At 39.8% G+C, this 27,049-nt stretch overlaps 2 protein-coding genes across 6 annotated transcripts in view; one reads left to right on the top strand and one right to left on the bottom strand.

The window, feature by feature from the left end:
- Positions 1-1,519: 1,519 nt before the first annotated feature.
- Fundc2 (FUN14 domain containing 2) lies at positions 1,520-19,000 on the bottom strand. Of its 2 annotated transcripts, none has more exons than XM_048336301.1 (5): positions 18,834-19,000; positions 14,583-14,733; positions 10,168-10,243; positions 5,049-5,180; positions 1,520-2,048 (listed from the first exon to the last, which is right to left on the bottom strand). In XM_048336301.1, exons 1-5 carry the CDS (start codon positions 18,850-18,852, stop codon positions 1,971-1,973), a joined length of 456 nt encoding a protein of 151 aa, XP_048192258.1. In that variant the 5' UTR covers positions 18,853-19,000; the 3' UTR covers positions 1,520-1,970. The 2 variants fall into 2 exon arrangements, with proteins under 2 accessions (XP_048192258.1, XP_048192257.1); XM_048336300.1 differs by having other exon boundaries at positions 14,583-14,694; positions 18,834-18,995.
- Positions 19,001-20,052: 1,052 nt separating this feature from the next.
- F8 (coagulation factor VIII) overlaps positions 20,053-27,049 on the top strand; it is an 85,797-nt gene continuing 78,800 nt past the window's right edge. For 2 of the 4 annotated variants that reach the window (XM_048336292.1, XM_048336291.1), the window contains exon 1: positions 20,055-21,403. In XM_048336292.1, coding sequence (XP_048192249.1) covers positions 21,258-21,403 — 146 coding nt within the window. In that variant the 5' untranslated portion in view covers positions 20,055-21,257. Of the gene's footprint in view, positions 21,404-27,049 lie in introns of all 4 variants that reach the window. The other 2 variants (XM_048336294.1, XM_048336290.1) reach the window with 2 other exon arrangements.

The raw sequence follows: 27,049 nt of genomic DNA on the forward strand, positions 1-27,049 counted from the left end.
GAGATCACAATCCAGGCACATATCAGGACAGAAAGAGAGCCCTTAAGTCTCAGAAATAACCAGCATAAAAATGGGCTAGAGGCAGGTTCTGTGGTGAGTACCTGCCTGGCAAACATGAAGTTCTAAGTTCAAAGTCATTTTCAATTCTTGAACATATGAAATAAGCTTAAATCACTGTGCTTTGCAGATGATTAATACATACTATAAGCAAAAGAATTTCTGTCTAGGGGCTGGGGATATGGCCTAGTGGCAAGAGTGCCTGCCTCGGATACACGAGGCCCTAGGTTCGATTCCCCAGCACCACATATACAGAAAACCGCCAGAAGCGGTGCTGTGGCTCAAGCGGCAGAGTGCTAGCCTTGAGCGAGAAGAAGCCAGGGACAGTGCTCAGGCCGAGTCCAAGGCCCAGGACTGGCAAAAAAAAAAAAAAAAAAAAAAAAAAAAAAAAAGAATTTCTGTCTTAATGTAATAAGGAAATGCAGACAGATGAATTCTAGAAAATTCTATCTGTGCACTGGTAGTCAAATTCAACATATCATTCTCAAGATAGGTTAAAGGATACTTTAAGTGACTTAGAAATGCATTATCTCAGGCTGGGGATATGGCCTAGTGTCAAGAGTGCTTGCCTCATATACATGAAGCCCTGGGTTCGATTCCCCAGCACCACATATACAGAAAATGGCCAGAAGTGGCGCTGTGGCTCAAGTGGTAGAGTGCTAGCCTTGAGCAAAAAGAGGCCAGGGACAGTGCTCAGGCCGAGTCCAAGCCCCAGGACTGGCAAAAAAAAAAAAAAAAAAAAGAAGCATTATCTCTTATATGGGATTATCTATACAAATTAACTTGGAGTACCTGTAAAGTGCATTTTCCTTATACAAGATCATTATTAACATATTCAATAAATACGCAGAACCTAGTAAGTACTGGCTTCTGTTGAGGTCGTATATTACACTTGGAGCTGCAGACAGGGTAACAGGTCATTAAAGCAAAACGTGTTAGCTTTTATGTATGTGTGTGCATGTCCAACTTTTATCTTAAAAAGTAATACTAAGAATCAAGGGTCACCATGAGACAAAGGGTTGTACTTTATGAAAATTATTTCACATGTTCTACCATTATCTCTCACAACTGCAAATTCCTAGAATACTACCTCATTAAAATTCTCATTTAAATGCTGTATTTCACACTAACTAAATAAAGCAGCAGAACTGCCATAGAACAATTGTGGCTTCCCATAGCATTTTGACAGACATATTTCATATTTTGAAATATGAAATCCCATCTAAATGATGTGGACATTAATAATTCAAGTCATCTGACAATTCAACAAGTTATTTCTAGAAGCTGATTTCCCTAATCACCTCCCTACTGAGCAAAATACCTTTTGCACATCATATACGTTAACACAAGTTCATTTCGTAGATTTCTTTTCAGTTATTGTACTTAGGTTGCCATTTCTGTCAAGATAACTAGAGCAGGTATAAACAGCTATCCTCTGTAATGTAAAAACTATAAAAGAAAGTACACGCCAAGATACCAAAATCTTTTATGCTTAAAGGCCAATGTATTCAGTTCCTTTCCACGCAACACATACATTCATTATGTGCTTCTTTTCCAAAAGCACAGCTGGGAACAACCTTTCAGGATTCAGTCATCCTCGCCCATGAACCATCTTGTAACACGTTCTGGTATGAATTTTACATAGGGGAAAAGGAACATTCTCGTTGATCTATAGACTGGCCAAGTTAGGAGTACACTAGGAGGAAAGCTAACATCTACTGTCTCTTCCGTTGCCACCAAGCTCACGTAGGTGTTGTATTAACTTGTACCAACAGCTTGCCGATAGAAGCCATCCAGATAGATTTGCTACCGCAGGAAGGCACGGAAGAGGAGAAAGAGAACAGACTTGATGTCCTATGATGGAGTGTAGAGGCTGCTGGCTGTAAAAACCAGAACATGAGAAGTTGCATTCCTTAAGATGCCATGCCAAGCAGAAAGCCTCCCAAAAATCCTCCAGTTACGAGAACGTTCTTCTTCACAAATGACACAACCTGTGAACAGAAGATTTAGCATAATGCATTAAGTTTGCTAAGAATGTTAAAATCAGGAGCCAATTCTGTTATTGATGAGTGAGGTCCTTATTTCCTTTAACTCAAAAGCTTCTCATCTCCCTCCCCTTCACTTCTATAAAAGTTCCCACTCACCCAAGGCTTAGTTAGGGCTCCTTTGTCTATGCTCTACCAATCCCCTGACCAGTTCCCCAAGAAAGTAAATGTTAATCCAACTTACTGGCCTAATTATTTACTGAACTCAATCACATACACTTTTATCTCCTCTCTTGACATTCCCCCATTTATCTGCCAGCCCTGCCTCTTGTAAGCAGTCTCCAAATCCTTGTGTTCCCTCATTCCACTATACCTAGGTCCTGCCTCACTTCCATTCTTGCCCCTAACTCTCTAAAATTCCTTAACTGAAGCACTATCCTTGGTTATCTACCAACAAGGGGAAAGGAAAAAAGGTTATAACTTCCTGAAATATGTTCATCCATTTACTTTTTACTTCCATACTTCCTACTCCTTTGTCACCTTGGTAGTTTTAACTACCACTAAAATAAAACTTTTCACACTGAAGTCACCTTGTTGCTAAATAGTGATTTGATCCCATTCTCAAAAATACACATGATTCTATAATCTGCCAAGGTACTCACCTTTGCCGCCTTCTCACTCTGGGTAAAAGCACCAGCCTGTGGGTGCCGTGGCTCATGCCTGTAATCCTACCTACTCTCAGGTGGCCGAGATCTGAGGATCACAGTTTGAAGCCAGTCCCAGTGAGACTCTTATCTCTAGTTAACCACTCAAAAACTGGAAGTGGAGCTGTGGCTCCAAGTGATAGAGAGCTAGCCTTGAGCAAAAGAGATGAGGGACAGTGCTCAGACCCCAAGTTCAAGCCCTATAACCAACCAAAACAAAAACAAAAAAATCACCAGCTTTAGGCAGACAGACTATAGTCTGTCATCCATTGCGTACTTGGCGATGTAAGTTCACTGTTCTGGCAATGTAGGTTCTCTGTTCAGTATTTTTCTACTCTGTTAAGTGATTTACCATTCAACTATCTGCTTTCCAATTTCTGGAATTTGCCCACGTGTTGCCTACCGGTATTCTCCTGTTCTGTTGGTCCTTGTAGGCTTAACTTTTTTGTTAATTATTTAGAAATATTTCAGAAGGAAGTAGAGAAAAATGTATTTATCTGCCATATTTAACATAAGTACTTCATGTCCTACTTATTATGACCTTTTCTCTGCCACTGTTATTGGAGTATGATTATCTCTAAGACAAGGAATGTTTCTATTTACCTCTAAATATCACTCAGTACATGAGAACCATGAGAGAGATACAGGGTATCCTTCCCCTCTGCACTCAATTTTTCCCTTTTTACTATGAATCTCAAGGCAGCTACACAGGCATCAACCAACTTCTTAATACCATCATCCTGGTTTATCTCTTCCCCATTCAGTGAGTTTATTTCTTTGGGATTTCTGACATGTTTCTAAAGGTAATAAACTAGCAATCAGTGCTAGTCAATATAACTTCATTGTATTACAGCTCTTAGGCCAAATCTAACTTGGTGCCTGGTTTGTTTTTGGTGCTGGTACTGAGACATGAACTAAGAGCCTTGAGTTGTCTCAGCTTTTTTTGCTCAAGGCTGGTTTTGCCACTTAAGCCACACTTCTAATTCTGGTTCTTTGCTAATTAACTGGAGATAAGGAGTCTCAAGGACTTTACTGCCTGTCTGAGACAGGCTTCAAACCTTGATCCTCAGATCTTATTCTTCTTCACAGCTACAATTATAGGTGTGAGTCACCAGTACCCAGCTCCTAAAATGTTTTGTTTTCTGTCAGTTGTGGGAATTGACCTTGGGGCCTGGGCTCTGACTTTTGTCCTTGAACTTTTCTGCTCAAGGCCAGCCCTCTACCACTTTGAGACACAGCTCTACTTCTGGTTTTCTGGTGGTTAATTGGAAACAGTCTCAGACTTTCCTGCCCAGGCTGGCTTTGAATCCTTCGATGTCAGCCTCCTAAATAGCTAGGATTACAAGTGTGAGCCACCAGTGCCCAGCTTCTGATGCCTGTTTTAAAGCAATACAGGCACATTCACTTGTTTGTAGTATATGGCTATTTTCACTCAGTTCAGCAGATAGGACTGAGACTGTATACATGACTCACAAAACTGAAAATATTTATCATCTAGCCCTTTGCAGAAAAGGCTGCCAACCCCTCAGCTGGACATTACTACCAGCTGTGTGTATGACAAAGAAGATGGATGTTCAAACACAAGAAGACATGGGAACAAAATGTAACTCACTACAATCACACTGGCAGTATATCCTTTCAAACTACTATGATGCACCATTCCTACAAGAAGTAGTTAACCACATCAGTAACTATATCATTTCTTACTCTTACTGACAAAGATCAATAAATATTTGCATTACCCAGCTTTAATAAAATGCCTGTATAAGGTGGACATAGTAGTATAGGCCTGTAATCTCAACATCTGATTTTTTTTGTTGTTGTTTTGTTTTGTTTTGCCAGTCCTGGGGCTTGAACTCAGGGCCTGAGCGCTGTCCCTGGCTTCTTTTTGTTCAAAGCTAGCACCCTGCCACTTGAGCCACAGCGCCACTTTTGGCCGTTTTCCATATATATGGTGCTGAGGAATCGAACCCAGGGCTTCCTATATACGAGACAAGCACTCTTGCCACTAGGCCATATTCTCAGCCACTAATCCCAACATCTGAGAAAGTGAGGCAGGAAGATCTTGAGATCAAGGTCAGTCTGGGGTACCTAACTATAACCTGTCTAAAACACTGCCACTGTAATAAAGATATTTCAACTAAGGCTGGCCTATAGAAAATAGTTTTTGTCTCATTACTCCAAGTTCTTGGTATTTTAAGCCTTGTCCATTGATGAGACGTTGGTTCATCTTATATCCTCCTTTTATATACACGAAATTGTCTGTAATCTACATACTGTATATGAATATAACAAGTCTTACCTCCTCAGCTTTGCTCTTCACCTCAGTTGGTATTTGGTTGCTCTTACGAATCTTCAACTGTTCTTTGGCTTTTTTCATGTCCTTTTCTACGCGTTGCCAGTCAACTTTGATGTATCCAGTATGGTTTGCAATCTACATTTTCAATAACAATGATAGAAATGAAGAAATTAGCTTATTTTTGCATATCAGAAACATCAGTTAGGAAGCTAAAGTAGAAACGCAGAAGAAAAATGGTGGTAGGCTTAGTTTAGAGTAGCTACACAGAATAAGAGGTAAGATTTTGTCCTAAATGACAAAGTAGATAGTGAATAGTTTTTTTTAATAACATGAAAGAAAAAGAGGAGGGAAGGCAGTACAAAGAAAAATAACATTTTGAAAATGCTTCTTAAAAATGTCCACACTATACTTCAGTAACTACATCTAGTAGCCAATTTAATACCTCATTTATTTATTATCTACTCTGTGTAGTTTGTATACTTATGACATTCAACATCTACTTGACACATAGCCTATATGCAAGATCCTATGACACCACCACCAATTAGTTACCCTAACAGCCTGGAGACAATATGTGTACTAAATAGTAATATCATTTAAAAAGTGAACTTCCTAAATGGGCACTGGTAGCTCACACCTGCAATCCTACCTACTCAGGAGGCTGAGATCTGAGGATCACCTTTTGAAGCAAGCTTGGGCAGGAAAGTCCGTAAGGTTCTTATCTCTAATAAACTTCTCAGAAAAGGCCAGAAGTGGTACCGTAGTAGAGCGCTGGCTTCAGCAGAAGAAGCTCAGAGACAGCACTGCCCAGGACCAGAGTTTAAGCACTGGACCAGCAAAAAAAAAAAAAAAAAAAAGGTAGAAAAACATCTGGAAACTAGGTAAAGGCAATTCACAGAATAAAGTTGCCCAAACAAGGGAAAGTTCAACTTTACAAGTAATCAGGGAAATGTAATTAAAATAATGTGCCACAATAATTTTTATAGATTTGAGAAAAATAAAAGACAAGAAATTGTGTAGGTTAGGAAAAAAGACACTGTACACTTTTACTGAGTGTTAGCTGGAGTCTGTTAAGCAAACAATTTGACATTATCTACCAACACTAAAACTTCAAGTGCTATTGTACCACATCTGGGATGACAGCTCTTGTCATAGGAGGTTTGCCTGTAATAGTCAATAACTGGAAATACTCCCCAAGTGGGTTATAAACAAAGCTACTTATAAAAGTAATTGAGATAAATATTGAAAAATCACATGTTAAGTGAAAGTTCATTTACTTCACCCACTTTCTGCCATAGAATCATATTAATAAAGCATTAGAATATAAAGAACAAGTACCTGAGAACTCTAACAAGAAAAAAGCAGTAGGTAGATTAAAGGAGACCACTAAACTACTGTTTCCTTATTTTTTTCTGCAATGCCATCTAACTTACTTCAAAGCAGAACTCAAGCCATATCTGACAAAATTTAATGCACAGCTGTGATAGAATCCTAGTAAACTAGGACTAGAAAGACAATCTTTCAACTTGATTCTTTAAAAAAAGAACCCTACACCTGCTGCACACTGGATACTGGCTACTTACGCATGTAATCCCAGCTACTCAGGAGGCAGAGTTTGGGAAGATAGTAGTTCAAAGCCAGCCTGAGCAAAAAAGTTCACAAGACCCCATCTCAACAGAAAAAGTTGGGCATACCAACACAATCCTGTCACCCAACTACAGAAGAAAGTATAAATATTCTAAGGTGGTCTGGGCAAAAAGCAAGACCTTTACTCAAAAATAAACAGAGCAAAAAGGGCTGGAAGTGTAGCTCAAACAATAGAGCATTTACCTAGCAAAGACAAAACACCAAGCTTAAACCTTACTTCCATTTCCTAAAAGCAACCCTACAAACTACCACTACATAACGATGAAAGAATAATTTCTGAGAACAAGGCAGAGATGTCTACCCATCTCAATTCCTATTCAACATTATGCTGGAAGTGAAGTTGTATTCACTGCAAGAAAAAGAAGTATGCAGGCATACAGACTGGAAAGAAGTCAAACTAGTTTACACAGAAAATCTTAAACAATATAATAAAAACACCTGCTAATTTAGCAAGGTCACAGGATACAAGATCAACAAATGAAACCAACTGAATTTCCATATACTAGCAATATGAATAATTAGAAATTGACATTTTAAAACCATGTACATTTGTTATAAAATTAAATGCTAGTTATAAATATAAAAATATATAGATTCTGTATGCTGGACTACAAAATGTGTGGAGAGGTTGACAATGGCTATGGAATGAAAGATACAACATAGAAATGGCACGTTAAACATAATGTCAACAAGATCTTTGTAGATAAACAAATGGGTTACAACATTTATATAAAAAAATAAAAGGAACTGGGCACTGGTGTGTCCATGCCTGTAATCCTAGCTACTCAGGAGGCTGAGATCTAAGGATCACACTTTGAAGCCAGCCTGGGCAGAAAAATTTATGAGACCATTAACTCCAATTAACCATCAAAAAGCTGGAAGTGACTCTTTCTCTAACTAATCACAGAAAAAGCCAGAAGAGGTGCTGTGGTTCAGTAGTAGAGTGCTAGTCTTAAGCAAAGAGGCACTCGGGCTCAGAGTTCAAGTTCTAGGACAGGCCAAATAAAAGGCAAAAAGATTCAATTTACCAAAATAATTTTGAACAAGAACAGACTTGAAGGATAAGAATGTTAAGATTTATTATGATGCAGCAGACTAAAACAGTGTGATAGCAAAAGACACACACATTAATGGAATAGAATAAAAATGTAGAAAGAGTTCCATACAAACATGCAAAAAAATCAATAGAACACCACAACCATAAAAAAGAAGTACCTCCACCAACAATGTACAAGCAGAAAAGGAAATCATGAAAACAACCCCATTCGCAATAGCCAAAAAAAGAATAAAATATCTAGGAATTAACCTAACCAAAGATATAAAGGATCTACTTAGTGAAAACTGTAAAAATCTAAAGAAAGAAATCAGAGGACACCAGGAAATGGAAAGACCTTACTGCCAAAAATAATATACAAATTCAACACAATCCCCATTAAAATCTCAGTGACATTCTTTACTGAAATAGAGAAAACAATACAAAAATTCAACAACGAAAGACCTAGAATAGCCAAAGCAATTCTAGGCAAAAGAAGCAACACAAGCAGTATCACACTACTAGATTGCAAGCTCTATTACAGAGCCATAACAAAAACAGCTCAGTATTGGCACAAAAATAGACCCAAAGAGGGGCTGGGAATGTGGCTTAGTAGTAGAGTGCTTGCCTTGCATGCATGAAGCCCTGGGTTCGATTCCTCAGCACCACATAAACAGAAAAAGCCAGAAGTGGCACTGTGGTTCAAGTGGTAAAGTGTTAGCCTTGAGCAAAAAGAAGCCAGGGCAGTGCTCAGGTCCTGAGTCCAAGGCCCAGGACTGGCAAAAAAAAAAATAGACCCAAAGATCAGTGGAATAGATTAGAAGACCCAGAAATAAGACCCAGAAGACCCAGCTGATATTTGACAAAGGAGCCAAAGACATACAATGGAAAAAACATAGCCTCTTTAACTATTGGTGCTGGGAAAACTGAGCAACCACATGCAGGAAACTCAAAGTGAACCCTAGCCTGTCACCATGTACCAAGATCAACTCAAAATGGATTAAAGACCTCAACATCAGACCTGAAACTCTGAAACTACTCCAGGACAGAGTAGGAGAGACAATAGAACTTACAGGCACAGGCAGGAACTTCCTAAACAAAGTCACAGGGGCACAACAGTTTGGAGACAGACTCAACAAATGGGACTACATCAAAATAAAAAAATTTCTGCACAGCTAAAGACATAGCTACTAAACTTGAAAGACAGCCAATCAATTGGGAAAAGATCTTCACCAGCAATACAACAAAGGCCTAAGATTCATCATATACAGGGAGCTCAAAAAACTAATCCCTCCCATGGGGCTGGGGATATAGCCTAGTGGCAAAAGTGCCTGCCTCGGATACACGAGGCCCTAGGTTCGATTCCCCAGCACCACATATACAGAAAACGGCCAGAAGTGGCGCTGTGGCTCAAGTGGCAGAGTGCTAGCCTTGAGCGGGAAGAAGCCAGGGACAGTGCTCAGGCCCTGAGTCCAAGGCCCAGGACTGGCCAAAAAAAAAAAAAAAAACTAATCCCTCCCCAAACTAATAGCCAATAACTAAATGGGCAAGGGAGCTAAAGAGAGATTTCACAGAAGAAATAAAAATGGCAAAGAAACACGTGAGGAAATGCTCACCAGCGCTGGCAGTAAAGGAAATGCAAATGAAACCAACCCTGAGATACCACCTTACCCCAGTCAGAATGGACTATATATACCCTGAACACAGAAAACAACAAATGCTGGCTGGGATGCTGGTGGGAGTGTAAACTAGTACAACCACTCTGGAAAGCAGTTTGGAGGTTCCTCAAAAAGCTCAACATAGACATACTCTGTGATCCAGCCATACCATTCCTAGGCATCTATCCTGAGCAACAGAATCCAGGACACGACAAGGACACCTGCGCCTCCATGTTCATCGCTGCACTGTTCACAATAGCCAAGATATGGCAACAACCCAGATGCCCCACTACAGATGAATGCATTAAAAAAAATCTAAGAAGGAATGTGGTACTTCTCATGTAAATGAGGAAATAAAATGTGACTAACTGATAAAATTTCATCCAAATGGTTACTAGCACTTAAAATACATCAAAACAAGTGGAGTAGGGCTTTGGTGGCTCACATTTGTCATCCTAGCTACTCAGGAGGCTGAGATCTAAGGATTATGTTTCTAAGCCAACCTGGGCAGGTAAGTCCATTAGACTCTTATCTCCAAATAATCACAGAAAAATCAGAAGTGGACCTGTGGCTGAAGTGGTAGGGTGGTAGCCTTGAGAAGACAAAAAGAGCTCAGGGACAGTGCTTAAGCCCAGAGTTCAAGCCCAAAGTTCAAACAGAAAGAAAAAGAAAAAAAAAGTGGGAAAGGTATTCTAGCATAATATAGCCAGGGCAAAAATTCCTTATATAATGCTTAATGAGCAAGTACAATTCTCAAATATCTAGGAATATTTCATATACAGACCTGAAGGAGAAAAAATCCTCCACCCACAGCTGTTGCAGCCAATTTCCCAACCTTCTGGAATATGAAGCCAGTACACCTACAAAACCAAAATCAACATCAGATAAGATGTATACCAATATGAATTCCTGACAATACTCATGTCCCACTACCTTGAGATGATCCAACCCCTTCCCACCCTCTGCAGAAACAGAAGCCAATCCCCCAAAAATTAAATCTTAGCTCTATCATTTAGAAATGTATTAGGTCTAAAGCAAGTACTTCAAAATTCTCAAACTATATTTTTAAAAAGATGGCTGAATGGCCAGGTGTCAGGTACCAATTATGCCTAAAATCCTAGTTACTCAGGAGGCTGAGATCTGAAGATCAGACAGGTACTTTTCTCCAGGCATGACCAAAAAGGCTGAGTGAGTTTAAGTACTGGCAAATAATGACTGAATGAAGGATGAAAGTAGAGACTCTAGTGAGGAGGCCAAAATGTAATGATTTTTTTTTCTTTCTGGTCCTAGGGCTTGAATTTAGGGCCTGGGTGCTCTCCATGAGCCTCTTAGTGCTCAAGGCTAGTGCTCTACCTCTTGAGCCACAGCATCACTTCTGGCTTTTCCAATTAGTTTATTGGAGATAAGAGTCTCACGACTTTCTGGCCCCCAGCTAGCTTTGAATCTTTGAACCACGTTCCACAGATCTCAGCCTCCTGAGTAGCTAGGATTACAGGTGTGAGCCACTGCTGCCCCTCTTGATTTTTTTCTTATTATCTACCTTCCTGATATTTTATACTAAAATGTAACTTCCATAAAGGCCAAGATTTTTTTTATTCATTGTTGTACCCAAGTACTCTGTAATTATTAACCACTGGCTAAGAAATTTCCATACAATACTTCTCCAGACACCTTCCCTTTACTCAGCCTCTTTACAGCAACAAAACAAGTGGGCTGTCTATACCTTCTGCTTCTATTGTTTTCTCTGTCAACTCTCTCAAACCCACCTTGTCAATAAAACCACTTTTTGGAGGGGGAGGGGTCTGACAGGGTTTGAACTTGGGGCCTGGGCACAGTCCCTTAGCTTCTTCCCTCAAGGCAGGTGCTCTACCACTTGAGCCACAACTCCATTTCCAGCATTTCTGGGGTTAATAGGATATAAGAATCTCAAGGACTTTTCTGCACAGGCTGACTTGAACCATCCTCCTTAGATTTCAGCCTCTTGAGTAGCTAGCACCCTGCTGAAACCATTCTTATCAAGGTCTCATGTTCACCTTTGCCAACTATTAGTTGTAACTTCTCAGTCTTCATTTCATTTGAACTTCTCAGTCTTCATTTCATTTGACCTTCATTCCATTTGAACTTCTCAGCCTTCATTTCATTTGAACCAGTACTTATTGATACATTACTCTTTCTTTTAAAAAGATAACCAGATTTACATATACATGAGATACATATACACAGTAAAATGTTGACTACAGTGAAGAAAAGTAATTTAGCCATCATTTCACACAGTTATGTTCTGGTTACAAGAACAGCTAAAATTCATTTATTTAACCAAATCCTGGATATGTTCTTTTTTGTCAGTGGTGGGGCTTGAATGTAGGGCCTGAGTGCTGTCCCTGAGCTCTCTTGCTCAAGGCTAGCACTCTACCACTTTGGGCCACCGCTCCACTTCGTTTTCTGGTGGTTAACTGGAGGTAAGCGTCTCATGGACTTTGGCCTTGGCTATCTTTGAACTGCAATCCTCAGATCTCAGCCCCGACTAACTAGGATTATAGTCGTGAGCCACAAGTCCCTGGCCTGAATACATTCTTATCACCTATTCATCCTACATATTTCCTATTCTATATTCTTTCTCTAACATTTCCTCTTCTGTATACCAACCATGTTAATCATTATTTTATCTCCTCTCCTCCTGCCCCATGTATATTTGACATGGTTTTAGATTTCATAGAGATCATGCACTATTTCGTGTGTATGTGTGTGGCTTAGCATAATGACCTCTTGAGTTCCATCCATGTTATCACCAATAACAGGATTTGATTCTTTTTTATGGGTGAGTAGCATTTCACTGAATATATGGACCATATTTTTTTTGGTTCATCCATCAGTTGACAGATACTTAAGTTGTTTCCATTTCTTAGTTGTTATGAATAATGCCTCAATAAACAAGAGAATGCAGATGTCTCTCATATACTGACTTCATTTCCTTTGGCTATACACCAAGGAGTGAGACGACTGGGCCATTATGGTAGTTCTACTTTATTCTGAGGAACCTCCATACTGTTTTCCTGAAAGGTTAGTGTTTACATGCTCACCTTTCCTCCACATCCTCAGCAGCAACTGCTGTGGTTAGTCATTTTGACACTGGCTATTCTTACTGGGGTAAGGTGACATCTCATTACGGTTTTGTTTTGCATCTCCCTGACAATTACTGACAGTGAGCACTGTTTTGTGTACTTACTTTCTAGATGCTCTCATATAATTCCATAGCTTTAAATATGATCTGCTCTGGCCTATGCTAAGACCTCTAATATAGATTATTATTACAGCTCCCACCTGGTCTCCAGACTGGCCTGGCTTTGTCCCCTAAAATCTACTGTCAACAAATCAGCCCAGACAGTCTTTCCAAAATAGAAGTAACCACATGTTGGCCTAGGTGCCAAATCCAGACCATTTGCTAGGTCATAAGATAGCCTAACAGAAACTGAAATCAGTATGGGAGACAGACATCTGCCCTTCAGTGTTTACTGCAGCTATTCACAACCCAAAGTATGAAATCACCTAAATGTCTATCTATAGATGAAGGGAAAGAGAAAATGTAGTAGATATATATATTGGAGTACTATTCAGCTATTTAAAAAAAGGGAATACTGTCACGTGCAACAGTATAGATGAAACTGGAGAGTACTGTGCAAGTGAAATAAGCTGAGCACAGAAAGAGAAATAGCATATGATTTCACTCACAGGTGCAGTGTAAAAAAAAATTAGCTGAGCTAGGTGCTGGTGGCTTGTACCTATAATCCTAGTTACTTGGAAGGCAAAGATATAGACTCTACAGAAACATGTACACATACACACTGGGAAATGTGCATAAGAATGTTCACACCGGCACTGTTTAGTCAAAAACTAAAGCAACTCTAATGTCAAGTCATCAACTGGATAAGAACATACTGTGCTATACTCATATAATGGAATTCTAAATAAGATGAAAATGAATAAACTACGGCTATATACAACATAGTTGAATATGCAAAAGATCAGCTTGAACAACAACAACAAAAAAACCTAAAGCAATAATCAAAAGAATGCATACTGACCACATTTCTTTAAAGTTTAATCCAGGCAAACTACAGTATATTTTTCAGTGATATAATTAGGATTGAAACTACAAAGAAAAGCAAGAAAATAACAATAGCTTTTAGAGTTTTGGAGTGCTGGCCATATTTTTTAGCTTGTTACATTATGAGTTTACTCTATTTCTTAGTTTTAGCCATTTTCTATATTTGAGTTACTTTGTACAATAACTTTTTTGGCCAGTCCTGGGGCTTGAACTCAGGGCCTGAGCACTGTCCCTGGCTTCTTTTTGCTCAAGACTAGCACTCTGCCACTTGAGCCACAGGCACCACTTCTGGCCTTTTCTATATATGTAATCGAACCCAGTGCTTCATGTATACAAGGCAAGCACTCTAAAACTAGGCCATATTCCCAGCCCCCGTACAATAAGTTTTTTACACATACAGAGTTTCTTACTTGGATCGGATATTCACTTACTAAGTTTGCAATTCACACTTTTAACCTACCAAAAATCAAACAAAAAGCCATGTCATATTAACAATTGCCACAGCTAAACAGGGCAAGGTTCTTATTCTATTACTAGTAGTTATGTGGTCTTAGGCAAATTAATCTTTCTGAGCCTCAGTTTCTATAAAATGGGTACAGATAATAACAGTACCAATGTCAGAGTTGCTTTGAGTAGAAAATGATATACCTAAATAACCATCCAAAATAGTGCCTGGCATGTAGTAAATGTTATATGCAATAAAGCCCATGAGATATCACTGTACCAAGTAGTACTTTAATATGATTTTTTTTTTTGCCAGTCCTGGGTCTTGAACTCAGGGCCTGGGCACTGTCCCGAGCTCCTTTTTTGCTCAAGGCTAGCACTCTACCACTTGAGCCACAGCACCACGTCTGGCTTTTTTTTATGTAGTACTGAGAAATCGAACCCAGAGCTTCATTTATGCTAGGCAAGCAATCTACCACTAAGCCACAGTCCCAGCACCTCTAACATGAGTTGTAGATAAATGTTACATATTAAGTGACCGATTTCACCATAGTCAATGTGTTTCCATTAATTAAAAGAGAAAGTACCTATAATCACAATATTAAATTATGCAAAAAAAAAACCCACTGGGCATCATTCACGTCACTTACCATCCAGTCACACCACCAATTAACAGCTGAGTTGCCACGCTATACTTTTCAACTGACGGTCCCGAATCCTGTCCAAACAGCTTGCGCCACCATGGTTGCTTTCTGGCAAATTCTGCAAGGTCCAAGGATTCAAATTTTCCCTCAAAGTTTCCTAACAGAATTAAGATACTAAATAAGAAAATATTTACTTGTATAACAAGTCATTACCTTCTGTAGATTGAATTTTTTTGATGTCCATGGGCACCAGTTCTGTGGCTTGAAATCAGAGCTTAGGCACTGTCCCTGAGTATTTTTGTTCAAGGTTAGCACTCTACTACTTAAGGCACAGCTCCACTTCTAGGTTTGTTTTTTTTTTTTGCTGGTTAACTGGAGATAAGAGTCTGATGGATTTTCCTGCCCTATCTGGCTTCAAACCTCGGTCTTCAGATTTCAGCCTCCTGAGTAGCTAGGATTATAATACAGAACATCCTAATATCATTCTATTTTAAAATAGTAAATTAACTCTGAAATTATGATGTACAATCTCAGAAAACTAAACTAAAAACATAATGTCTGTATTAGAATCGTCTTCCAATTCTACAAACTCTAGAATTATCCTCTAATGTGTTCTTTCAACTTTACAACCAATCAAGAGCTGAATGTTGGTGGCTTACACCTGCAGTCATAGCTACTCAGGAAGCTGAGATATGAGGATTGTGGTTGGAGGGCAGTCTGTGAGACTCATTTCCAATTAACTAGCAAAAAGTTGGAAGTAGAGTGTTATCTTTGAACAAAAAAGCAAAGGAACAGCACACAGGCCCTGAGTCCAAGCCCCTAGAGTGTCACCAAAAGAAAAAAAAAGAAAAGTCATGTGAAAAGGGAGATTTTGCTGCAGTCATCTGGAAAAATAACTGGCCACAATAATCTTGGCAGGGGGGAGAACTTAAGTGTTTTCAAGACTTCCTATGAAGCTAAAATACAATCTATAGGTGTGTAATCTTAAGATTTATAAAGAAGCAAGTCTTCTCAAGAAACAAGTGTTAAAACTACTAAGATAGTCACATCTAAAAATAAAAAAGCACTACACCATACCCCAAAGAACAATTCAAGATATAATGGATGCCAATTTAGCAGCATTACAATACTGGTATCTGAGGAACTGAGTTATCTATGGCATTATAATAAAACAAAAATTTTGTACTGTAACAAAATACTGCTAGTAAGTTAAAGAAAAAACTATTAATGAAAACAATAAGTTTTAAAATGTATTTTTTCAAAGTCCATTTCTTAGTAAATGGAGCCATTCAAAAGGGAGCTTAAAACACCCTGAAAACATTGCAGGAAGGAAGAGGAGATATACTAGGGCTCCTTGGCACAGGTTGAAACTTTCTTAATAAAGACCCAGAAACACAACAAATCAAAGAAAGATTGGACAAATGGGATTGCATCAAACTGCAGAGCTTCTGTATGGCAAAGGACATAGCTTGCAAGTTAAATAGAAAGCCCATAAAAGGGGGAAGATCTTCACTGGCCACACAACAGAGAAAGGCCTCATATCCAAAATATACTTAGAACTGAAAAAATTAAGTTCCCTCAAAACAAATCCTCAAAGAAACAACTGTCCCATTAATAAGTGGGCTAAAGACTTAGAGAGACTTCTCTGAAGAGGAAGTGAGAATGGCCAAGAGACACATGAAGATGTGCTAAACATCCCAGTGCTCAACATCCCAGGCCATAAAGGAAATGCATATCTAGAAAACTAGTAATAACAGGTGCTGGGGGGGGGGATGGGGATGTGGACAAAAGGAAACCCTACTACACTGTTGGTGGGAATGTAAACTTGTTCAACTACTTTGGAAAGCAGTGTGGAGGTTCCTCAAAGGGCTAGACATAGAGTTCCCCTATGACCCAGTATAGCCCCACTTTTGGGCATTTACCCAAAGGATCACAAACAAGGCTATACTAAAGCTACCAACACAACTGTGTTCAGCACAACACCATTTAGCATCACTAAAATATGAAACCCACCCAGATGCCCTTCAGTAGATGAATGGATCAAGAAATTGTGGTACATATGCACAGTGGAATTCTATGCTTCTATCAGAAAGAATGACATTGCCCTATTTGTACAAAAATGGAAAGACTTAGAAAAAAAAATCATACTAAGTGAAATGAGCCAGACCCAAAGAAACATAAACTCTGTGGTCTCCCTTATTGGTAATAATTAGTATAGGTCTAGGATAGTCCTAGCAGATGACCACAATAGCTCAGTAGCTGAGTACATATGATCTCACAAGATGATGCTAAGCGAAATGAGGATTAGGGTTGAATGTCAAACTACACAGTGACACTGAATTAAAACAAGAGGGGGAAGCAGTGTTAAATCAGAGATCCATTAGGGTTCATCTACCCAATTTCATTTAGTCATCCTGGAACACCTCTAAAAACTATGAAAAAAGTCACTAGCCAGCCTCATACTTCAAATCCTAGCTAACCAACAGGTTGAAATCTGGAAGATCATGGTTCAAGGCCAATGTAGATAGATATATTAGTGAGATTCTGTCTCCTAAATAACCAGCAAAAAGCCAGGCTGCAGGTGTGGCTCAAGTAGTAAAGCTACCAGTGCCAGAAGAGAAAGAACCAGGCATTGGGTTCAAGTTCCACAAAAGAAACAAGTGAAATAAAATAAGTTACTAGCCAGCATTTCTATACCAAGGAATCAATGATTAGTTAGAAGGATTGAAATTCCTGGCCACCTCAAAATATTTCACCACTCCCTAGTGCAATTATGTGATCAAGGTACATGTTTTAAGTGAATGAGAGTAGTATGCCCCACAAGAAAGTATCAATCACATTATACATTCATGTTCTTAAGAGTCATGTCAACTAGCTTTGGGTAGGGAGTATTTTGGATGAGATATAATCATGCAATTGAGTGTGTCATCAGTGAACTGTGACATCACTGAAACCAGAGCTAAGAAGAAGTGCACTCACATAGTATGGTGTTTCCTGCATATACAGATAAAGTAGAAGTAAATAACCTTACAAGAGTAGGAAGTGATGAGTTTTGAGTATTTTCACTGCTTTTGGTGTAACACAGTTCATTTAATGTGAAGCTCATATATTTTTTTAAATTTTATTTTTGTTAGATTGCAGGGGTTGAATTCAGGGCCTGTGTGCTGTCACTGAGCTTTTGTGCTGACGGCTAGTGCTATACTTCAGTCATAACTACAGTTCTGGCTTTTTGGTGTGAGTTAGAGATTAAGAGTGTCATGAACATTCCCGCACTGGCTAGGTTTGAATTGCTATTCTCAGATCTCTGCTTCCTAAGTAGCTAGGGTAATAGCTGTGAACCACCAGTGCCTGGCTTTGCCTAAATTTTTTTATGAAGGCTGTGTTTAGTATGTGAATCTACCTACTAGTGAATTCAGTACAGTATAGTAGGGTAAGAAGCATGAAAGAAACCAGGCGCTGGTTACTCATGCGTGTAATTCTAGGTACTCAGGGGGTTGAGATCTGAGGCTCACGGTTTGAAGTCAGCCATGGCAGGAAGGTCTGTGAGGCACTTTGTCACTAAGTAACCACTAGAAAATTGCAAGTGGCACCGTGGTAGATTTGTAGTGTTGAGCAAAAGAGCTCAGGGACAGCACCCAGGTCCAGAGTTGAAGCCCCACGACCGACAAAAGAAGAAAGAAAAGAAAAGGAAAAAACTAACTATGGATCCAGAGACAGGTGGGCATTTTTACAAAGCAATGAGCATAAAAGCTAAGGGACATCAGGCTCTGCATTCAAGTTTCGGGACAGGTACAAAAGAAGTAAAGAAAGCATGAAAGTCGTGCTCCAGTGGAAAATGGAATATTGTTTTGCGTAAGCCGGCAAAACACAAAGCAGACTATTTTAAAATGTCCTCCTATACGTGGGATTGTTTGAAATGCATCAACAACGTAGTTGGGGAGATGCCAGTGAGTCTAGCGGCCAGTTAGTCGTCTGAGACGAACTTGCAAAGAGACAAACAAGCTTGTTCCGGGCGCCGGAAGACCTGTGGGAACGGGGACTGGATGTCCCCGGCGGGAGTCAACACGCCAAGGCAGCGGCGCTCCACCCGGCGTGTGACCTTGGCAGAAGGGGTCCAACAGCAGGGTCAGGGAGGAGCGGCGGGCGCCGCTCGGTTTCCCAGAGGCCAATGGGGACGGGCAGGCACCGGGCCTGCCCCTTCCGGAGCTCGGAAACGCGGCTCCCCAGGAAAGCTTCGCGCGAGCCCCCATTCCTTACCTTGACTGGACGCCGCCATTTCGGCGAGCTCGTCTCGCGATGAGACGCGCAGAGGTTCTGCGCGGTAGGATGCTGAGTAGCGCGCCGTGGTGAAGGTGGTCAGGTGGCTTCCGGCACGTGAGACTGATGTTTCCTTTCCCGCAGCGGCGGCGGAAGCGCTCGCGTTAAGTTGGGCTGCTTCCCCTCCGCAGCCACTGCGTCACAAACCCAGCCGCGCGGGTCACAAGCCTCGGGGCCCCGCCCTGCACGCCGGCTGCCCTCCCCCGAGGCAGCGCCCGCACTCCTTCCTAACGCAAACGCCCACACTCGCACCCTTGCCTAAGCGCTGGAAAACATTTTCAACACACGTCACTCATAATGTCCCTCTTCCACTTTCTAACCGCTCTGTTCCTCATGCCTACAACCGTGTTTTCACATCGCTTCAGACGAACCATTTAAGATGTCTGGGCCTGTTGCTTTATTTGCACTACAGAACTGCCATACAGATTCGGTGTACGAGAGCTCCCGACAAAGAATGTATCCATCACCCGGCATTGTAACTACACCTTTCTGTCTTCCCATTGAACAGCGACTTCCACATAGAACGAACGGCGTCTTACTCATTCCTAAGGTATCTGTGTACACTATACTGGTTAATGAAAGGATATGTTCCGGCCATCCCAGGGGACCATGCGGAGCTAGTCACAGATGGGAGAAGAAGGTTTATAAGGAGGTTTATTAGTGGGGCCATATCTCCCACGGGATAGGGAGCAGCTTCTCTCTGGGGGTAAAGAGGAAGTACGTAGGTCTTAATGGTGAGTGGGAGTGGTCCATTAAGTAAAGGCAAATGAGAGGGGGAACTAATGGGAGGAGCTGAGGACCTGAGGCAGGGGGAATGCTAACAGTTAACATGTCTTCTGATGCCTCCTTACATATGTTTCAATGCTATCACTTTAAGTGTGTGTGACCATGAGCAGCTTTCCTAACATCTCTACAGTGCAGATCCAACACCCATAAAATGAAGAGTGTTGTGTAACAAAGCACTTAAAACCATTTCTCCCATACAACAACCATTAGCTATCACTTTTACATCCACCTATGCAAGTCCCTACGTTCATTAAACATACTGCTTCACAACTCACACCTGACTTAAACCCATGACTACCTGTGCTCCAAGGAAAAACATGCTATATAAGAACCACACAGCACACTACTCTTAAACGCCGTCAGATAACAACAAACACAAAAATAATGTCTGTCAGTTTTGAGTACTGTCAAGAAAACTTAAGCTCAAAGGGCTATCTGAGTGACTGTGAGATGAGAGTAGACCTCTTGAAAAACACAACATGTAAGCATAGACTTAAAACAGGATTGCAGATGGGGCTTAGTACACATATACGGAGAAATACTGTTCACATGTACTGACACGACAGCTACAAAACTGACGCATGAAGGTATTAGAATAAACAAAAACAGAAAACAAGCTTAACAGATTAGATCAACTTTAAAGGAACGCTGAAGAGGGAGAAGGTGATGATGACACCGAAGGCAGACAAGGCCAAATGGACACAGGACTGGAGGGGCTTAAGTAGGATAACATGTAGGGGGCTGGGTCACTGAGAGCTCAAACTTTCAAATGATGAGGGGCTGAGTGTCACAGATACTTCCACACCTCCAAGACTACAGGAGTTTTGTTAAGACCCCTGCTCCACCTGCTACTAGGAATTCAGGTGTGTGCCTATCACCTGGGGTTGGGGGTGGGGTGCCCTTTCACATTTAGATTAAGATTTTAGGCTGGGGTCCCAGCTGGAGAATTTCGGGAAGGTCCCCCAGGAATGGCAGTCACTGGGCCCGGCTGCACACAATAATGACTTCTGAGAACAAAGCAGACTCCCATCAATGAGTGTGCTTGAAATTTTAAAGAACAGTTGTGGCCAACAGAGCTAAAACCATTACGTTTATGGAAGGGTTTTAGCTCACTCTTTTTATATTGCCATTTTATGCAAGTGACTTCCAAAATCTTCAACAGTCCTAACTTCAGAAGACTAGGAAGTTGAGGACAAATTAAAGCTCCTTCCAGCATGACCCTTCCCTCACCCCTCACTTTCTTTCCTTAAGGGCTCTAATTTTCATCAGAAGTCTGTGGCCTCTGTTGCTCTCAGAGACTAATGGGTTAAACACTAACTCACCCACCGGTTTCCTACTCAGCTACTTCCTCTGGCTGCTTTCCCACTGCCAAAAAGGAAGCAATCTTTTCTGCCTTGCCCAGTGCTACTGCTTCTGTCACTTTCACTAAGGAAAGTCCTTAAATTTCTCTGGAAAACATTTAGGACTTTGGACTAAATCATACAAATTTTGCCTTTTTTTCCTCTCCTGGAAGCTAAAGATATTTTTCAGAAGACTTAGTTTTTCACTTCTCTAGTTGGATGTTTGCTAACAACAGCCATGCAAATAGAGCTCTCCACCTGCTTCTTTCTGTGCCTTTTGCGAGTAAGCTTCAGCGCCACCAGAAGATACTACCTGGGTGCTGTGGAACTGTCCTGGGACTATGTACAAAGTGACCTGCTCAATGACCTGCATGTGGACACAAGGTAAAGACATGTCCTATAAATTCCAAGCAAGTGCTGGCCAGCATAGTGAGGATGTGACTGGTTGGAGGAACATGCAGATAGAAAGCAAAAATCGACAATTACTTAAGCCTCCTACGCAAAATTTTCAGGCAAGGTGTGCATGCACACATGCCAATTAAAAAGACCAAGTACTGCAACACTGAAATTTCATCATCTATACATAAATTTTAATATTCTTACAATTATATCTGTGCACTTTTAAACTGGTTCACTTACCAAATTCACTGGTTAATTCTAATAATTGCTAGAGTTTTTATGAATCATATCAGCAAAACAAAAAAAGATTTTACTTATTTTGCAATGTTGATAGCCTGTTGCTTCGTTTCTAACTTTATTGATTTGTTGGGAAGCAAAAGAAATGTTAATATTATACGGGCAAGCGAGCATTCCTGTCTGCCCCAGGATTTCACTTAAGATAGCCTTATTATTTTGCTATTTAAAATAACATTTTCTGTTTAGTTTGAGTAAATTATCTTCTGTTCTATTTACATAAAATTATTATAAGTGACTTTTCAGTATCTAGTACCATCTGAATGATCTATATCGATGGCAAATGGTTAACAGTTACTGACACTGAATATCCTTACATTCTTGCAATACAATGTCCTGTTCATACAAGTTCATTATACTTCTATGTGCAATTTTTCTTTAAACACTGTGTGTCTCACGCCTGTAATCCTAGGTACTCAGGAGGCTGACATCTGGGGATCATGGTTTGTAGCCAGCCCAGGCAGCAAAGTCCATGAGACTCTATCTCCAATTAACCACCAAAAAGACAGAAGTACAGCTGTGGCTCAAGTGGCAGAGTGCCAGCCTTGAACAAAAATACCCAGGGACAGCGCCTAGGCCTTGAATTCAAGCCCCAGGACTGGTGCGCGTGGGTGGGCACACACACACACACACACACACACACACACACACACACAACACAAACACACCCCACTGTGTGCCTTAGTATTTGGATTGATCTATAACAACTCCTCCTCCTCCTCTTCTTGTTCTTCTTGTTCTTCTTGTTCTTCTGAAACACAGTCTTATTATTTATCCCAGGCTGGCTTGTAACTTTCTGTTATCTAGGTTAGCCTGAAACTTTATCCTTATGTCTCAGCCTCTTGAGTGCTTGGGTTAACAGGAATGAACCACTATGTCAAGCTCTATAGCTTTATTTTGTTCTTTGTTTATTGAGTTTGGGATGAAATATTGGTTGGATTTATTTAAAAAATTAATGGATAGTCTCTTCTATTACCTAGAACAGTTTAAATAGTATTGCAATCAACTATTATTTAAAAGTTTGATAAGACTCACATGAAACCACTTGGTACTGGTGACATTTGCAAGCACCTCTCCAGCTTTAATTTTTCATTTTTGTGGCCACAGTGTTGTACAACATGTCTTGATGATTCTTTTCTCCACATTGTCTCTAGTTTTGGGTACTTTCTCATCCCTAAATTCCTGTATCTTCATTGTTTTTTCTGTGGTTAAGCTTGCCAAGGATTTGTCTATATGTTGTTGGTAGGAATCTTTCCAAAGAATACACTTTTGTGAGCTGGGAATATGGCCTAGTGGTAGAGTGCTTGCTTCGTATACATGAAGCCCTGGGTTCGATTCCTCAGTACCACATATATAGAAAAAGCTGCAAGTGGCACTGTGGCTCTGTGGTTAGAATGCTTGCCTTGAGCAAAAAGAAGCTAGGGACTGTGCTTAGGCCCTGAGTTCAAGCCCCAGGACTGGCAAAAAGAAAAACAGAAAAACAGAATACACTTTTGTTTGTTTTTCCTAGATATTTAAAACTATACTTATTTTTAGATTCACAATTTACTATCTTTGACTTTCTTATGGCTTGCTGCACTTTTTCCAATATACAGAAAAGGTAATATGTTCTTCTCTTTTTATTTTTTTATATTAAAAGTATTTAAAGCTATTGACCATTCTCTGAGAACACCATTTCTGTATCCCATAGCATTTGGTGTTTTTCTTTTTTATTGAGCAGAGAAAAAAGAACTATTGATCCATTAACTATATTGGCAAACGAACATTAATTTCTTTTTTGTTAATTTACTTTATTGTTATTATAGAGATGATGTACAGAGGGATTACAATCACATGAGTCAGGTTGAGTAGATTTGTTTTCATAGTGTCTTCTGTTCCCTCATCCTTTCCCCATCCCTTCCTTACCTCTCCATCCAGGAGAGGTATAGTTCCCTTTCATTGATGTCCAGTGCACTCCATTGCTGCACTTTTTCACCCTTTTTCCCTTGAGTTCTGTAACCTCCTCCCAACTCTTCTGAAGTTATACACTTGAATACACCATACATAAGGTAAAGAAGGCAGAATCATTATAAAATAAACACTGTAAAATAAATTTGGATCCCTTCTTCACACCATACATAAAAAATAACTCAATGTAGATCAATGACTTTAATGTAGGGACTAAATGTATAAAGTTCTTTTTTTTTTTTTTGCTCAAGGCTAGCAATCTACCACTTGAGCCACAGTGTCAATTCTGGCTTTTTCTTTTTTTTTTTTTGCCAGTCCTGGGGCTTGAACTCAGGGCCTGAGCACTGTCCCTGGCTTCTTTTTGCTCAAGGCTAGCACTCTGCCACTTGAGCCACAGCGCCACTTCTGCCTTTTTCTATATATGTGTTGCTGAGGAATCGAACCCAGGGCTTCATGAATACAAGGCAAGCACTCTAGCACTAGGCCATATTCCCAGCCCTAAATGTATAAAGCTCTTTGAAGAAAATATGGGTAAAATCTTTGTGAGTTAGATTTGGTAATGATTTGTTTACATATAATATCAAAAGCACAAGTAACCAAAGGGCAAAATTGGACTTCATGAAGTCAATTGGACTTTATCAAAATGAAAATTTTTGTGCTTCAAAAGATACCATTAGGGTCAGGCACTGGTAGCCGAAGCATTGATAAAAGAAGACTAAGAAATAAAGAAACAAAGGAAGGGAGGAAGGAAGGTCTTTTGTTCTTGGAGTTTGTTTCAGTATGTGTACTATTTTATTTAAATATGAAAAGGCACTTAGGCATTGCACCTTTGTGTTTCTCTCCTGAGTATCCGCTTTTGGTCACTGTGTGTATTTAGAATACTGTATAATCTATCATCTCCCAGTGTATTTTGGATCTAATTTCTGCATATCAGAGAGAACATGTGTCATTTGTCTCTCTGAACTTGGCTTACCTCATTTAACATGATATGCTCTAGTTCCATTTTTCCCCTGCAAGTAACGTTATTTTATTCTTTCTAATGGCTGTGTAAAATTACATTGTGAATACATACCACAGTTTTTGATCCACTCATCTACTTAATTTCTTTTTTTTTTTTTTTGGCCAGTCCTGGGCCTTGAACTCAGGGCCTGAGCACTGTCCCTGGCTTCCTTTTACTCAGGGCCTGAGCACTGTCCCTGGCTTCTTTTTGCTCAAGGCTAGCACTCTGCCACTTGAGCCACAGCGCCACTTCTGGCCGTTTTCTGTATATGTGGTGCTGGGGAATTGAACCCAGGGCCTCAAGTATACAAGGCAAGCTCTCTTGCAACTAGGCCATATCCCCAGCCCCTACTTAATTTCTTATTCTTATTTTTTTGTATAAAATAATCCCAGTGTTCATTGTTAGACAAAATAAAATATAAAGTTTTATGTATTGCACCTTCATTCCTTTTCATGGTTGAATAAATACTCCAGTCATATGTTGATACATATTTGGACTGTTCTGGATAATGCTCCTATGAATATTCATATACAATCTTTGTGTGAACATATGCTTTCATGTGTATTAGGTTTTGGAGTAGAGTTTCTTGCTCACTGGCACTCTTATCACTTGAGTCACTCCAGTAGGTTAGGAGTAGAGTTTCTATGTCATATGGTAATTCTAAATTTAACTTAGTGAGGGACTGCCAAGCTGTTTTGCAAAGCAGCCACTCCATTTTACATGCCTATTAGGAGCGTATGAGGATTCTAATTTTCCCACACCCACACTTGTTCCACTATGTTTTACACTATGAAGTGGCATCTTATTGTGGTTTAGATTTGCATTTATCTGAGTAATGGCAGTAAGTGTTCATCCGTGTACTTATTGATCATTTGTATGTCTTTAGAGAAACAGCTATTCAAATCTTTTACTTGGGTTAAATCTTTTAACTGGGTTACATAAAAGGCAAAGAACATGTGGCAGATCTGTAATATATAAATATTGTACCATTTATGTGTAGTCTTTAAATTTTCCTAATAGTATCTTTTTGTGTGTCCAGTCCTGGGTCTTGAATTCAGGGCCTGGGTACTGTCCCTGAACTTTTTAGCTCAATGCTAGCACTCTACCACTTGAGCTCCAGATCCCTTCTGGCTTTTTGGTGAGTAACTGGAGATAAGAGTCTCACAGACTTTTCTGCTAGGCTGGCTGAAAACCTGGATCCCAAGATCGCAGCCTCCTGAGTAGCTAGGATCTATGTATGATGTGAAGAAGAGATCCACATTTATTTTATAATGATATATAGATTTCATTTGAGTACCACTAATGGTCTTAGAGACGCTGATGGTCAGTAGCCTAGTACCAACTGAACAATTAGTCACTTTTATGTTAACCCTGGTATTAATTTTAATATTGAGACAATTATACATCATAGACTGTACTTTGTATTGTAGTCTCAGTGTAGTAGCCTGAAGCATAACGAATAGTATTGTGAGTGTGAAGTTGAATTTAATGAATTAACTCACTTATTATCTATCTTTCTGTTATGTAGGAAGTCACATGTATTTACAAGGAAGAAGTTGGTAGCATTTTTATTTTAATCACATTGTTTAATAATCTAAATTATTTCATTATGATTAACAGGATAAGCCGACTCTGGACACATCCTGACAGTGATTGTGAAGGTTTGAAATAAACAGCTAAGGAAGTTCAGCTTCACATTATCTGTTCCTGCAGCTGCTCCACTTTGTCTAAGAAATGGACAGTGAATATAATAGGTTTTCTGATTGGTTTCAGATAAAATGTGAAAGAACAATTATGTCAAGGACAATTATTGCCAAACATACATGACAAGAGTTATATATCAAATCCGAAGGGAAACACACAAACAAAAGCCCTACAAAAAATTGGAAGGAGTAAAATCTGTGAATCTTGGAACATTTTGTCACTACCTTATGCAGATTATCCTGAAAGTTTAGTCAGGCATTCTCCTGCAGTGGAAAATGCTCTGCTGGAAAATGTCTCAAGCTGAGGCAAAACTTAGGGAATTGCTAGTTTGGCCCAGCATGTCCTTACTTGTATTTCCCACACTTAGCACAGCATCTTTGTGGTTTAGTGCCTTCTCCATGCAAAGCATTTGGTGCATTTATGATTGCACTATTTCTAAAGCAGGTTTCTCCCAATCATGTCTCCTAAGCTCTTATAACAAAGTTATAGCTGGCAGTGAATTATTTGAAAGCAAATCAGGCAAGTAGTTCTAGCCAACATTGTTGAAATACTATTTCTGTGCCTTATTAAGTAATTTTATAGCTTTCAAACCGTACATAGGAATTTTAACATCTCTATTTTTCTCTTTTTTCTTTTGCATACAGGAAGTTTATTAGGGGTGGGTGAGCTCCTCTGGTTAAACACCT

This window comes from Perognathus longimembris, chromosome 28 (assembly GCF_023159225.1).
Source record: "Perognathus longimembris pacificus isolate PPM17 chromosome 28, ASM2315922v1, whole genome shotgun sequence".
Taxonomy (NCBI): domain Eukaryota; kingdom Metazoa; phylum Chordata; class Mammalia; order Rodentia; family Heteromyidae; genus Perognathus; species Perognathus longimembris.